Source organism: Borostomias antarcticus, assembly GCF_949987555.1.
Source record: "Borostomias antarcticus genome assembly, chromosome: 2".
Lineage (NCBI taxonomy): Eukaryota > Metazoa > Chordata > Actinopteri > Stomiiformes > Stomiidae > Borostomias > Borostomias antarcticus.
Genome location: NC_140235.1, coordinates 17865605 through 17880942, shown reverse-complemented (window position 1 = coordinate 17880942; position 15338 = coordinate 17865605). Strand labels below are relative to the sequence as shown.

Here is a 15338-nt window from a genome sequence, read left to right as displayed (position 1 = left end):
TGTATAGGACAGTTTAGAGAGCCTTTATTTTGAAATGCGACATCAGAATGTCCTGAAAATCACTGGGATATACCCAGAGCCAGGGGTGGTCTTCTAGCTCTCTGGATTGGAGTAGGTGCGGCATTATGGGCAATTTCTAATCGGAATATTAAGGAAATATAGTTATTAAAATTTAGAGGTCCTTTATTTTGAAATGCCACACCACAACCGCCTTTCACTTCTTTAATCAAACCATAGTTATTTGACTTCACTACTTGTCGGTGAACGCGACGGTGGTAAGTCCTTCCAAGAGGAAAAACGATTTACCGTAATGACGCTAATGTTTGCGCAAAGGGGAATTGGCTGTGGCCCACATGACTTGTATTTCCAAATTGAAGGCTGGCTTGACCGCAGTGAAAAAGAGGTGCTGGCGATCAAGTGGGTTCCTAGAGTACTGTCAATTTCAGGAGCTGCTGTCTCTTTCGTTACTGCCGATCTGCTGAGCGGGAACTGTCTCTTGAAATAACGCAGCATATCAATCATCCCCACTTGCGAATATGTTTGGTCAGCGAGGTGGGTGAAGGAAGGTGGAACGAATCCAGTGCTATGATTGGTCTTTTTGCATACTTTTGAGTGAGAAATCATACCAGCGTACTCTACTTTGATGTCAAAATGAGTACCTGTTATGCAAAATGCGTACATGTTGGCAGGTCTGTAGTAGTACTAGTAATAGTTGATATAATACGTCCAGCTGCGGCAGCTAGCACACCTCACATTTTCTCCAATAAATATGCATTCAAGCTTAATCATGGTGTAGCAGACCACTTTCTGCTATTGGTTCTGCGTTATCTTGACAGTGATCAAGACACATCGGCAACATTTGTCGCCTCCAAGTATCGGTATACCCTAATGTCACTGCACATGCTAACACCATGCATTATGGGCAGAGGTTGTAGATAAGGTTAGTGTGAGAACATCTGTGTTTGTGTCTGAATCGTTCCCTGTCTCATTCAGGAATGTGTGAGAGAGAAAGAACATGCATAACATGACAAGAAAGACTAGAAGGACAAAATCTCAAATTCATCCAGTTGATGTTTAAAAGTTTGGTATATTACACACTGACTGATCACATCATGTTTATGGAGACACGTACAAAGTCAAATAGAACCAGCAGCATCAGAACAGCCATTCAACCATTGTTATATTATACAAGATATAAGTTATATAATGGGGTAACTCATCAAAACATGCCATCCAAAGACAAGGTAGGGTGAGACTAATGTATTCCATAGGGTGCAATTGCTTTTCAGCCACACATGCACGCACGCACACACACAACACACACACACAACCACACACATCTTGTATGACAATCAAACAAATCGTATGGCAGGATCATGCCAGGTTGTCAGAGCTGGCGGCCAGTAGGACCATCTAGATGTTCAATGTCCTCCTGATCGTCGCCAGGTAGTGGATCGTACTGCCGACGGTACAGCAGCCGAGTTACCAAGGTAATGATGAACATCTCCAGGATCAACAACTGCTGACTCATCACTACAGAGAGAGAGGGAGAGAGAGAAACACCGTTTTTCATTTTTGACATGTCAATAAAGGCATTTTAACATGAACTTGATAGAGAGAGACAGAGAAAGTCAAGGCAAGACAGTAGGAGGTGTACCAGATGCTCTGGCAGAGTGAGGGGTGGGTGGGTGTACCAGGTGCTCTGGCAGAGGGGAGGGGTGGGTGGGTGTACCAGGTACTCTGGCAGAGGGGAGGGGTGGGTGGGTGTACCAGGTACTCTGGCAGAGGGGAGGGGTGGGTGGGTGGACCAGGTGCTCTGGCAGAGAGAGGGGTGGGTGGGTGTACCAGGTGCTCTTGCAGAGGGGAGGGGGGGGGGTGGGTTGGTTCACTCACAGTATCCCCGGGCCTGGGAGGAGTAGGGTGGGGCACAAGCGATGGTCCCATTCATGCCCAGGATGTTGATGATGGCTGACTGTAGCTGGCTCAGGATCAGCACCAGCTACATACACACATAAACACGTGTTAGCATACTGTACGCCACTGCAGCAGCCACACACACACACACACACACACACACACACACACACACACACACACACACACACACACACACACACACATTACATGTAGCATACTGTACGCCACTGCAGCTACACACACACACACGCGCTTTACATGTTCACTCACTGTTTTTCTTTTTTGACATGTCAATAAAGGCATTTAACATGAACTTGATAGAGAGAGACAGTGAGAGACAGAGAAAGCCAAGGCAAGACAGTAGGAGGTGTACTGCAGCTACACACAGACGCGTTAGCATTCTGTACACAACTGCAGCTACACACTACATTGATACGTAGAACGGTATTTGATCTAACTGGATGAGGAGGAAAGGGCAGTACTGACCTGGTACATAGCATACTTGGGGACGATCTTGAGGCTGCGTAGGGTGGTCTTGAGGTGCATGAACATGATGGCCACAGGCCACAGGGCAATGATGGTCAGAACGCCCACAAAAGGGTTAATCCAGATAGAAGCGCCTGTTATCTCCATCTGGAACACACACACAACAACCAGAGTTAAGAGAATGTGCGTGTGTGTGTGTGCGTGTAAGAGAGTGAGTGATGTCCATGCTTCCAACTCACATCTGCAACGTCATAGTTCCCATTGGTCCAGAGGACAACTGACAGGACAGTGAAGACCACCTTCAGCACAGCGAACTGGAAGGAGCCCAGCTTGAGCAAGAACAGAGTGCGTCTGAGGAAATGAGGAAACTCTTTCAACTTTCAACAGGATACTCTGCCGAGACCGCTCTGCCATACATCAAGTCATTAAAAGCTGCATAGACTACTCAAATATTGCCTGGTTATAGTGTATGATACAGCATTTTACAGCTCAGCATTTTACAGCTCAGTATATTTAAGTAACTACCGTACCAAAAACACACCATTTCATTTGGAACGGATGACCCCTCAGTTCAACTGCACTACTCGCCCATCACCAGTAGAGGGGGTGTAGAGGGAGACTAAATGCTGTCTGCTGAGCAATGAACTGGGGGTCACTGGCCTGCACAGTGAGAGAGGGTGACTGGCCTGGGGTGCATTCAACCTACAAGCTTCTGTGTAACAAACGCTCATAGGAGTGATCACATTATGCAACACAGCCATCGAAGTTAAAATGCAATGAAAAACTCATACTCATACTCGCCTAAAATTTAACTTGAACAAACAACCCAACAGCCCTTTTTGTTCTCTGATCACTAATGCTTCTTTCCACACACTGTTGGGATATCTATACTTTGTGCCTAGTAGATCTGTGAGAGAAACAGAATGTGATCTTTGGAGATCAACATGGTCTCACAAGGCTACTCTGAGCCTTCTTTATGGCTGTGCTGGGAGAAGTCTCCACGGTCGAATGGTCTATGCTGGCACCATGAAGATGATAGGAATGCTACATCCTTTCTATGTACACAACTGTATCTACATTAATTTGTGGAGTTGATGATTATAGTTCACACACTCTTGACTCTGACACTAACATATGAGTCAACGTTATTAACTACACCCAGATCTTTGAGCTTTATTTCTCTCAAATGTCCCCTTTCACAATAATTTGCAGTAAATTGAGACACGTCGTTCAGCTTTATCTGTCAACTGAACCATATCCAGACACCGATTCCCCCCGCCTCCCCTGGTTGCCGTGGTTACCGTGTGATGGCTACGCGGGGCAGACAGGGGCAGCAGCAGCAGCAGGGACCCGTACTGATCCTGAGGGTCGTCTTCTTCGATCGTCGTAGAAACGCGTCGTCACCCCCAACCTCCTCAATCATCAGGATCAGGAACTTGAACACCACGATTGCAAAGTACCTGCAGAGAGAGAGAGCATTTACATTTTATAATCACCTGAAAGGAAGTGACCGGGACACACTCCATAATAAAACCCTCACCTACAGAGAGACAAAATAATAACAAACTAGAAAAACCAGGTAGCGGCTAAATGCCTCCACCCAACAATGCAAGTTGCAGTTAACATTCAGTTGGTCTTGAGAGAGGGAGGCACATGGATACATGCAACCAGAGAGATAATGCTAGCTAGCTAACGCTAAAGCTAGCATTAGTGTGAGAACTATCGTTAGCTAGCTAGCGTTAGCATTATCGTTAGCTAGCTAGCGTTAGCGTTCAAAAGTGCCTTTTGTGATGTCACGGTGACCTTGACCTTTGACATTGGAATACCAAAATCTAATCCAATTAATCTAATTAAGTCCAACTGGACATTTTGTCCAAATATGAACACATTCTGTCAAACCATTCCTGAGATGTCGTGTTCACTAGGCCAAAAACGCCTTTTGTAAGGTCACAGTTACCCTTGACCTTTGACCACCATGATCTAAGCAGTTCATCAAGAAATTCTGTCAATGCGTTCTCGAGATACTGCATTAACAAACATCGTATGGACGGACGGACTTGTTGTTTACACCGGCTGACACAGAGATGCGTTCACCAAAGTGGTATCAAAACTTCAGTAGCCTACATGCTCTCTCAATCCTATTCCCACCAGGTTTTTAAGGCTATTTTTAACTGTGTTTGAGGACACTTTAGCTGTAAGCTGTTCTCTGAGTGCAGTTTTTTTTCCTATCGGCACTTAAAACAGCCCTGGTATAAATCCACTTCTGAAGAAAATGACACTCTTCAGTCCTCAGAAATTTTAGACCAATTTCCAACCTTCCCTTTTTTAGTAAAATTCATATTGTATTGAAATAGTTTTGTATAGATTGTATTCAAATTACTTTTTAGATGCTGATTGTATCCTTGAAGTATCAAGGATACAATCAGCATCTAAAAAGTTATTTGAATACAATTTACTGAGATACAAGAAGTATCTCAGTCTGGTTTTCGCCCTCTTCATAGCACAGAGACAGCAATGTTGGTCAAGCTTGTCAAAGACCTCTTAATCAACGCTGACTCCAAAAATCTCTCTGTCCTTGTCTTTCTGGACCTGAGCGCAGCGTTTGACACTGTAGATCATCAGAATGTTTTATTGCCATTGTCGTTTTTGAACATACTAGGAATTTGCTTTCGGGCATGGTGCATAACATAGAGACAACATTGGACAGGGGGCAGGGATGAGACAGGACAGTGCAAAGAGCAAGTACAAAATGCTAGTTCATTCATAGGATAAGATTTTATACATATATATCAGAATCAGTTGTAAGCACCGACACCGTGGCGCTTACAACAATGTATGTTGTATAATCTATATGCGGTCAATGTATAGTGTGCAGAGTGTAATGTGTATGTGAGTATGTGTATGTATATATGCTCTTGAGACAGTGGAGATGGTTGTGGACTTCAGGAAGAAATGAGCAGCCCCCCCATCACCCTGAATGGCTCCCCGGTCACCACTGTGAACTCCTTCCACTTCCTGGGCACCGTCATCTCCCGGGATCTGAAATGGGAACTAAACACCAGCTCCCTCAGCAAAAAAAACAGCAAAGGATTTACTTCCTGAGGCAGTTGAAGAAATTCAGTAGAGCAGATACTTAGAGGAGACAAATGTCAAAAAGTAAACTGGTGGTGCATCACCACTGCAGTTTATGAGCAGGGTTTGGGGTCAGCTGAACAGGAGCTCTTCAGCGCGTCTCTCTGAGCAGTTTATGAGCAGCTGGGTTTGGGGTCGGCTGAACAGGTGCTCTTCAGCGCGTCTCTCTGAGCAGTTTATGAACAGCTGGGTTTTGGGTCGGCTGAACATGTGCTCTTCAGTGCGTCTCTCTGAGCAGTTTATGAACAGCTGGGTTTGGGGTCAGTTGAACAGGAGCTCTTCAGCGCGTCTCTCTGAGCAGTTTATGAATGATTAAATAAGTCCAGATGAATGGAGGTGAATGGGTGGCCATATGTGGATGGCTCTGTGGCGGCCGCCTTCGGTTGGAGCCAGCGGCGGGCAGTTGGGTGCAGTCCGAGCTCTCCCCTCACACCCCCCAGTCCAAACCCTGTGTCTCTAGAGCCCCCACACGGAGAGCTTTTGTCTTAGTTTTGTCTTAATTTGTGGATCTGCCCAGTAATTCGGATCCGCTCCAAAATTGAATGGGTTCAAAATTTGCCCATGCAAAAAAATCTGACCCCCAAATCAGACACCTGAGTTTGTGACCTAGAGGTGGAGAGGCTTTGATTATCCTTAACTAAACTGACCGATTGTGCTGTTGTTTAAAGTCCCAGTTAACCAAAATCAGAGATTTGCTTGAAAACACATTCTGTGTGTTAGTGATGCATTGCTGATAACATGTAAAAATGGGATGAACCATGTGTAGTACTGAATTGTGAAGTTAGACCAGTTTTGTGTTTTTAACCAGTTTTGATTTCCGGATTTTCTGGGCGGGCTTAAAACGGGTACCGGATGACGTAGAGCGGTGTTCTTAGCATATCCCCGCCCTAACACTATATAAAGCTAGAACGGATTTGAATCTCCGGTTTTCCTGCTCAATCTTGAGTCTAGAATTAGCTAGTTTTAACCAACAGTCTAGAATTAGCTAGTTTTTCTTAGTTAGCAATGCCTATGCATAAATCTAAACGAAAATGCATCCTTCCTGGATGCCAGCAGGAATGGGATGATAAGGTCTGCTTCTTTCACTCCCGAGTAAAGCTGAAATGAGAAGCAAATGGTTAGCATTTTTGAAGAGCCATGGTGTTACAGAGTCTGTCACCGCTAGCGCCCGCCTCTGCAGCAAACATTTCACTCCCGAAAGCTTCTGCAATTATAATATGAGGCTTTTGGGTTTCACGGACTCACGACTGGTCCTGGTGAATTCGGCGGAGCCAACCATCTCCCTCCCCGGCCTCCATTCTCCTGTCGCATCAACCTTTGGTGCCGACACCGCTGCCTTGTGTGCTTATAGCTTATTAACGTTATAACGTTAGCTAGGTAACGTAAGCAATAGGAAAATACACTGCTATTAATATACAAAATATGTCTTGACATGTATGTGGTAATGTCAGCTATGATGAATTATGTAATCTTAGGAGGAATTATAGCTAACATTAGCTATGTAGCTTGTTGCAGATGGGAGTGTGTATATAACCTTAGTCTAGCTAACAGCTAGCAGCACCGACCAGGCGACCACCCACCAAATAACGTTACGGATGATATATTATGACTATAAGCGTTAACTATACAGAAACTGCCTGCCATATTTGTGGCACCTGATGGGCGTATGGGTTCACCGGTAATGGTTACAGTATATTTCTCCAGCGGGAGACCGGGAGGTGGGAGCGAGGGGGATGGTTAGGTAGACCAGCTGCAGCTGGAGAAAGACGCACCCTCTCCCAGTGAAGCGGTGCTCGGCGGCTACTGGCTGAACATTCCAGTTCTGTTGGATATGAGAGGGAAAGTTGAAGCCGAGTGCTCGTCGGGACAGACTCATCCACTCTCGTTGGCAATGTTATGTGTGAGAATGTGTGAGTCTGTCCCGATTATCAACTCCGGTAGTACGCTTCTTCGCGCTATCAGCGCTGTTCAAGCCAGTGACTAAAAGGTACATTTTAAACAACTTTTTCCATTGATCCCAAGGGACGACAGGATCGCCTGGGAGGGATAGGAATAGGTCCGGAGGTGGCAGGGAGAAAATAGGGACAGACTCATACATTCCTCGTTGCCTGTTTTTGTATTTTGCATCTAAGGGCAGTAACACTGGCGCGTTGGTATAGAGTAGCTACAGTTTTACCTGTGTTTGTCAGGAGGTAGGTTAGGAGGAAGCATCTGTGCGTTTGATTCATTAGACAAGTGTAATTTCAACTCCTCTCTCCTGTTTTCACAAAGCTGTGCCTTCCTACCACAAAAGAGACGGCGTGCCAGTGTGACAATATGCAGACCAGAGAACGGTACTATTTGACAGGTTCTTCCCTCCACACCCCCTCCCCACGCAATTGGGTGTGGCTTCGGTGCCTTCAGCAGACACGCCCCCACGGTCTCAGACCAGAGAATGCTGCTGATTTTTAACCGATTTTGAAGCCTTATTTTATATACTTAGCGACATTTTTAATCACTCAGATTTGGCTGGGTGGTTAATGACATGTTTTCCTGTGGTGTGTGAAGCTCATAACAAAAAATTGAACTGGGTTAACCTGGACTTTAAAGTATGTGTGTAAACAGCTGTGCTGTGAATGAACAGAAGAGAAATTGGGAGGGTTAACGCTCAGAGTTCGTCCAGATGACAGGTGAGAGTATCAAAGCACTGATTTGTGCCTGTCTGTCTGTTGGTCTGTCGGTCTGTCTGTCTTGTCTGTCTTGTCTGTCTTGTCTGTCTTGTCTGTCTTGTCAGTCTTGTCAGTCTTGTCAGTCTTGTCAGTCTTGTCAGTCTTGTCTGTCTTGTCTGTCTCTTTTTTACTGATATTCTAGTATATATTTTCTAGGTGTTGTTTGTCTCCCTCTTGAGAGAATGCTTAGTATAGCTTCAAGCTAGATCAGACCAACATGTTCCTAATTTCTAGCAGTTACTGTTACCGTTTCTTCTTGTTTGCATCTCTTCATCTGACCAGTATTTTGTCTGCTTATATCTCAATCAGTCCCACTTGTATTCAACCAATCAATTCAGTCAATCAGTGAATCCAGAGTCAGTCCAGAGTCCCTCAACTCATTCCCAATACAGTATATACAGTAGGCCTACTAAAATGTTTATCCAGGATTCCTCTGTGACATGTATCCTTTTTTTTTTTTAGCAAGACAAGCCAAAAAACCTTTCAAACCCCAGCCAGTGTGTCACACAAGGAGCAGATAGATGATGATACTGTACTGTTTTTAAATTATAGTTCTTTTCATTCAGTAAGAACTGTTAAATTTGCCTGTATGAACATATATATATATATATATATATATATATATATATAAATAGACTTGGCTTTGACTTTGTATATTTACACACTATCTGCACTCTGTTGATCTCTGTCCATAGACACACTGTATATACAAACAGAACAGATGGGAAGTTCATTCCACCCCAGCAGGGTCAGGACAGAAAAGAGCCATGACCGCATCGATTGACCGCAGGGGCCTCAGTGACTAGTCGCCCCAAGGTAGCAGAGCATAGTGGTCAGGAGGGAGTGTAGGGCTTGACCATGGCCTGGAGGTAGGAGGGAGCTTTTCCTTTCATTGCCCTGTGGGCTAGTACTAGCGCTTTAAACTGGATGTGAGCCGTTACTGGGAGCCAGTGTAGTGCTTGGGGTGGTTGAACACCAGGCAGGCAGCAACTTTCTGGACAAGCAAGAAGGGCGTTGTAGCAGTCCAGGTGGGAGATGACAAGAGCCTGGATGAGCATCTGTGCTGTTTTGTCAGTAAGGAAAGGGCGAGTCCTCCTGAGCAGAGCAGGAATCTGCAAGAGTGAGTAAACAGGCCACAAAGAGGCACCATGATTGGACCCTAGGTGGTGCTATAATAAGCAATTTAGCAAACAAGGCTGGCATTTCCACCCTGTTGCCGCACTTATGTCATTCCTCATGGGGAACAGATTTGCCATTTGGTCCTATAGTCTCTGCCCTGATGGATTTGATTGCAGGTTGAAAATTTTGCAGAACCTATAAAAGATCTCTCCTCATAAACCGCAAGTCCACTCGGTCTGAAAGTTCACAAGTATGTTTAGGGTGCATGTGTCCCTATAGAGTTTTCACAGCTAAGAAATCCAATCCAAGATGGTGGAGAAACTAGCATAAATAAGAAAAAAAATTAGTCCGTCAGTCTACCCCTCTGTCTGTCAGTCACCCTCCTGTCTGTCAGTCACCCCCCTGTCTGTTAGTCACCCCCCTGTCCAGTCACCCCCCTGTCTGTCAGTCACCCCCCTGTCTGTCAGTCACCCTCCTGTCTGTCAGTCACCCTCCTGTCTGTCAGTCACCCCCCTGTCTGTCAGTCACCCCCCCTGTCTGTCAGTCACCCTCCTGGCTGTCGGTCACCCCCCTGTCTGTCGGTCACCCCCCTGTCTGTCGGTCACCCCCCTGTCTGTCTGTCACCTCCCTGTCTGTCTGTCACCTCCCTGTCTGTCTGTCTGTCTGTCACCTCCCTGTCTGTCAGTCACCCCCCTGTCTGTGAGTCACCCCCCTGTCAGTCACCCTCCTGTCTGTCAGTCACCCTCCTGTCTGTCAGTCACCCCCCTGTCAGTCACCCTCCTGTCTGTCAGTCACCCCCCTGTCTGTCAGTCACCCCCCTGTCTGTCAGTCACCCTCCTGTCTGTAATAATGATAATAATAATAATGATAATAATACACTACATTTGAAACAAACCTCAAAGTGAGAGAGAGAGGATATACAGAAGGGGCTGACAGAGACAGTACTGTGATACACTGTTTTCAGGATGTCTCTGCATGTTTTGCTGACACAGTGTAGGTTTTCCTACTTTCTCACCTTTCTCTCTACAGGGTTTCTTGACTGACACAACACTGAGCCCAGGGAGGAACGGGAGGAGGAGAGGAGTGATCAAAAAGACAAAAAAAGACAGTGACTTACGTTGCAGAAGTCATGTCAGTGAACATTGTGGCCCTGGGAATCCACATCCCCAGACATGACATGGTCGCGATGATCTGAGAGAGAGAGAGAGAGAGAGAGAGAGAGAGAGGGAGGGAGAGAGAGAGAGAGAGAGAGAGAGAGAGAGAGAGAGAGAAACAAAGGCTTTTCACTTTCTTTTTACTTTCAGCAGCAAAAATAAAGATTCTGGGATCTCTGGACTGAGTATTCCAGCCAGAGTGAGATTCTTGGTCCAGGAGACTCATCGTCTTACCGGCGCTGCCCCATTGATCCAGATGATGATGCTCTTCTTATTGGATGGCACCTTCTTGTAGATGTAAACACACTCCTCCAAGTAGACCAGCATGGAGACAGCAGTCATGAAGGTCAACACCGAGTACAGGATGATCCCAAAGATGTCCATCTCTGGAAGGGAAGATACACACACACTGATGTGAAGATATAGGGTGACTTTCAACAGTCTACCTGACCCACACAGCCATGAACTATACGTGGAGTTGAAATGACTTTCATTCTTTGCTCTACTGAGCTTGGAGGATGTCTGGGTGACAGGGGTTGCAGGATGCCCAGAAAAACAGTTTTGTTTGGCGCACCCAATTGATTACATGTGAATCCGACAATTTGAAAATCATTCTGTCTGTCCACCAAAAACTCCACCTGGAGATTAGTCAGGAGGGAGTGCAGTGATTAACCGGAAATAGGTTGTGTGCCAGAGGAATGGTGTGTTCTGGGAAACCTGCACGCAGAGGCAGGGAAAATGGTTGCAAACAGGAAATTAAAAACAGCATGACACTGCATGTCAAAAACTGTCCTCATATACGTACCACGCAGTCGCGCACGCACACACACAGTGGAAGCATGTGAAACCACTTATCTGATGCTCAATACTGGAACAATCAGTAAAAGTATGGTCTCGACGTGTCAGGTTCATGGTAGACAGACCAAAATAGCCAAATACACTGCTTTGATGTTTGGGATAAAATGTTCAGGAGTAATTATGAGAGCTTCTGTCTTGGCTGCAGATAGGTGCAAATTCAGGCTGTCATTCTTTGGGCGGGAGGGGTCCAGATTTGTTTTTGTCAGCAGAGGCTGAACTATAGCATGTTTAAGCTGGCTGGGGACAGGGCCAGTTGAAGGGAAAGGTTGATCATGGACAAGATAAAAGGGCCAATTGAATTAAAAACATTTACAGTGTAAACAGAAATGAAAGAACATCAAGGGGACGATGAAGCCTTAATTTTGTGTAACAATTTGGTTGAATCTTTATTGAGAGAATCCAACACATTGCAAAGGACAATTATCCACATCAGACAGAGGATCTCAGGAGAGTCATCGTGATTACAGGCTAGTTGTCTGGAGCTAGAAGAAAGGGGTGGTCCTCTCTGAAGAACCTAGGGTACTGCCTGTGTTCCAGTATATAACATCCTGTACAGTAGCTTCCTCCACAAAAGTGTACCTCCCACACCAGAACACAGGTGTGAATCAGTAGGCCTACTGAGTAGACAGCACTGTGCTGACTAATCATTTATTCTATGCTAACTAGCTTCTGTGAGGTACAGTACACCCACGCACGCACACACCACCTCAATGCTGGTTACCCCCTGACCACTAAACCTGCTCTCAGCCCATTCTGCTTATAGCACTCACTGGGTTCAGGACAGGACACCTGAGCGTATCAAAAATCCATTCTACAGCCTCCAACTTCAACAAACACTATTGAATGAATTCCCAAAGGATTTCATAGGCAAGACTACTTCCATTCCATTTCCTCTTCTGATTTGAAGAAATGCATTTGGTTCACCAGAGTAGCTCTAAGATAAGTAAGCTATCGCAAGCAATAAGGAAGCAGTGGAGACCGCTAATGTAATGCGTGAAAATACCAAATGGATGTATGAATAGGCTACCTAGGCCTACCTAATGTCTGCTCTGGGAATTACACCCAGATCAGACATCCAAGCTAGCAGGGAATGTTCCCACAACATTTCACATTCTTAGAACATTCTTAGAACAAATGATTGCTAGCTGGGATTATCCATCATCCAATAACTGGGTTATGAAAATCAACCGTATTAAACATTAGAAAGTTGAAACTCCCAGGCTTATTCAACATAGTTGAAAGTGAAAGGCTGAGTAGGCTTGTATCTCTATAAATCGCTCTAAAGTCCTATGCGTTATGTGGGTGTGTATTGTGTCTGAAGCACATCTATGTTCAGATCCAAACACTAAAAAGTGTAGGCTATATAGAACAATTTCCTAGCAATGGAAGAACCCCCCCGAAAAAGGTTCCCTGTAGAACCCTAAGGTTTCAAACAGAATCATTTTCAGGTCCACAAGGTGCTGTTTAAAGGGTTCTTTCTCACCCTGAAAAGTTATAGGCTAGGCTATAGAACCTTATAGCCTACGGCGACTGGGAAATGTTTTGGAGTAGCAAGTCGGTTGAATCGATCATTAATTACTTAACGGTAATTGTCACGAATTAAGGTTGTAAGTAGATGCTCACTCACTGAGAATGATGTCGATTGCGAGTGGAGGTCTGTCCCTGCAGCTGGGGTCTATGGTTCGGTTGGAACCGTCCATCCTGGCAAGTTTCGAGGGAGTGACAATAATTCAGCGGCTTCGAATATGTAGGCTACGGAAAAGGTGATGGGCATCAACCTCCCTTTGATGCGTCCCCTTCCCCTCTGGACGACCGAAGGCTGCGCAAGAGGAAAGTTACCGGTTCCCAGACACTTGTTGAAATAGTTGAACCCGCCTTCCGTCTCACCGGACGGTCGCAACCTGACAAATCACGGTTGTGTTTCCAGCCTACGTAGAGGGACCCACGTAAGGGGCAACGTGCAATCATGCCAACTGCCCAAGCGCCGTTACTCAATCCATACACCCACTGTGTTCTTATGAGGTCTAACCAGTGCGTGCCCCGGGGCTATTAATTGTTTCTTTTTTCAAAAAGTGAGAGCCTACTGCTGTTTCCACGATAGCCTATCGCCTTGATGACAGAAAAGTTATTTGTTGGAAAATAACGTTTCTTTGTTGGAAAATAACGGCGCCGTATTGCCTACATTTGTTATATAGAGACATATATAATAGGATAGAGGGTGGATAGGGAGGGGGGGTTGCCTGGTGGGTGGGGGCTGTAGGGGGGCATTCCTCGGGACATAAGCGTTCCCCATCACATGCCCCGCACTGCCATGGCAACCGGGGCTGAGGCGTCGTCATGTGAGGCACTGGCAAGTCTCGGCTGTTCACGTACAGTAGCCTTGCTGTCAACTCAAACAGCAGATAAACAATAAATTATGAGTGTAATAGTGGATGTCTGATAGCCTCTCGAATATGATAGCCTACATTGGATCTACAGTAGCCTACGTATGAGTCAGGCTTCCAAAGGAGAAGAAGTTCTAGTCCCCCGGATTGAACCCGAAAGGAAGTCTCCTTGTCCTGATACGAATTGCCTCTAGCTCCCTGTTCTCGCAACTCAAAGGCAACATTCAGCTCTGTCGTCATGAGGTATGACTGTAAGAGAGCAATAAAGAGGGGTGTGTTCATATTATTTTTTCTGCCCGCATACCCGTTCTGTTTGTGCTATGTCTAGATTTGTGTTGTTGATCGCCCTGTGGTTTGCCCTATCCTCCACTCACAGGCCTACAGTAGCCTACTTGGCCAAATATTTATACAATTGCAGCCTTGGATAGATGAGATTGTTTCACTTGAGGACAGAATCAAAATCGTTCTCTCAAGCATGTCCAAACACAGTGAACAAGAAACTGAGCTGAGAAAACTCTCAAATACAGCGCGAGTCCACGTGCGCGCGCACACACACACACGCACACACACACACACACACACACACACACACAATGGCTCTATGATCAGAATTTTTGAGTCATCAATTCATGTCCATACAGATGTGTGTGGGCCTCCGTCCATATTTGATCATCACAGTTTGCCACTTCCCAGGGCTGTATTCTCATAGCCTGAGGGATTACAATAGGGATTACAATACCTAACACAAACATGGATTTACTTTCCAGAGTTATGTTTAAGCAAATCTAAATCACTCTCTCTCTCGCACACACGCACACACACACACACACACTTTATTTGTTTATACTCACTTTTAATCTTTTTACTATTTCTTACTTTCTATTCTCGTTTACCATAGGCCTATATGATCTGTCCCGTTTTTTCTTATTTTTATCTACTATTTTAACTGTTTTCATTTATTCTGTGTGCTACATTTGCTTGTACACACACACACACGATGAAGCAGTGTTATGAAAACAGACTTATTTGGGGTTTATGGGTCCTTTGATATCCATTGTACTGGTGAAGGCTGGTTTCGATGGCCTTGTTGGGTTTCAGTGGACCTGGTGTTCTACTGCAGGACGGTGGAGTGGTGTTTGTTCTCTTCAGAAGCGGTGTGTGAAGGCAGCGCAGATCAAAGACACAGGGGTTGTTCACCCTGAGAGTACACATCACTCTCCTTCTCATGCACACACACTGACCACAGCACCCCCAGTTGTCTAATCTGTTGTGCAATCGGCGTTACTACACAGGAAACGTGTCCAATTACACCCACTTCTTACTGAAAATACCTATAATTTCTTCCAGTCTTTTCCCGGAGGTGACACGTGGTGCTGACATCATCAGTGATGGGTCTACTGAGTCAGCAGGAGAGGTTGATGCCAACAATGTGTATCCCATTTGATTGGGCAGGCCCAGGGTGGGGGTATAAACCAGGCCTCCCGCTTGGGAGACGGATGCACCGACAGTTGCGCCAAAAGGGACGTCCCTCTTTAAGGGACTGCCAGTGCTCCTTTGAGTGAGTTTCATCAGCTACACAT

At 45.5% G+C, this 15338-nt stretch overlaps 1 protein-coding gene across 1 annotated transcript; it reads right to left on the bottom strand.

Annotated features, from left to right (window-relative positions):
- Positions 1-1053: 1053 nt before the first annotated feature.
- slc51a (solute carrier family 51 member A) lies at positions 1054-13242 on the bottom strand. Its single transcript, XM_084456039.1, has 8 exons — positions 13002-13242; positions 10751-10902; positions 10480-10553; positions 3705-3863; positions 2643-2754; positions 2404-2550; positions 1894-1999; positions 1054-1533 (listed from the first exon to the last, which is right to left on the bottom strand). The coding sequence occupies exons 1-8, from the start codon at positions 13072-13074 to the stop codon at positions 1388-1390; spliced, it is 969 nt and encodes a 322-aa protein (XP_084312165.1). The 5' UTR covers positions 13075-13242; the 3' UTR covers positions 1054-1387.
- Positions 13243-15338: the final 2096 nt, after the last annotated feature.

Bases quoted from the DNA above. Each gene is read 5' to 3' on its own strand.
- slc51a (XM_084456039.1), bottom strand. From the start codon at position 13,074: ATGGACGGTTCCAACCGAACCATAGACCCCAGCTGCAGGGACAGACCT. The intron at 10,554-10,750 runs GTAAGACGATGA...TCTCTCTCTCAG, and splicing joins GGATCAATGGGGCAGCGCCG to ATCATCGCGACCATGTCATG. The intron at 2,000-2,403 runs GTCAGTACTGCC...GTGTGTATGTAG, and splicing joins CCAAGTATGCTATGTACCAG to CTGGTGCTGATCCTGAGCCA.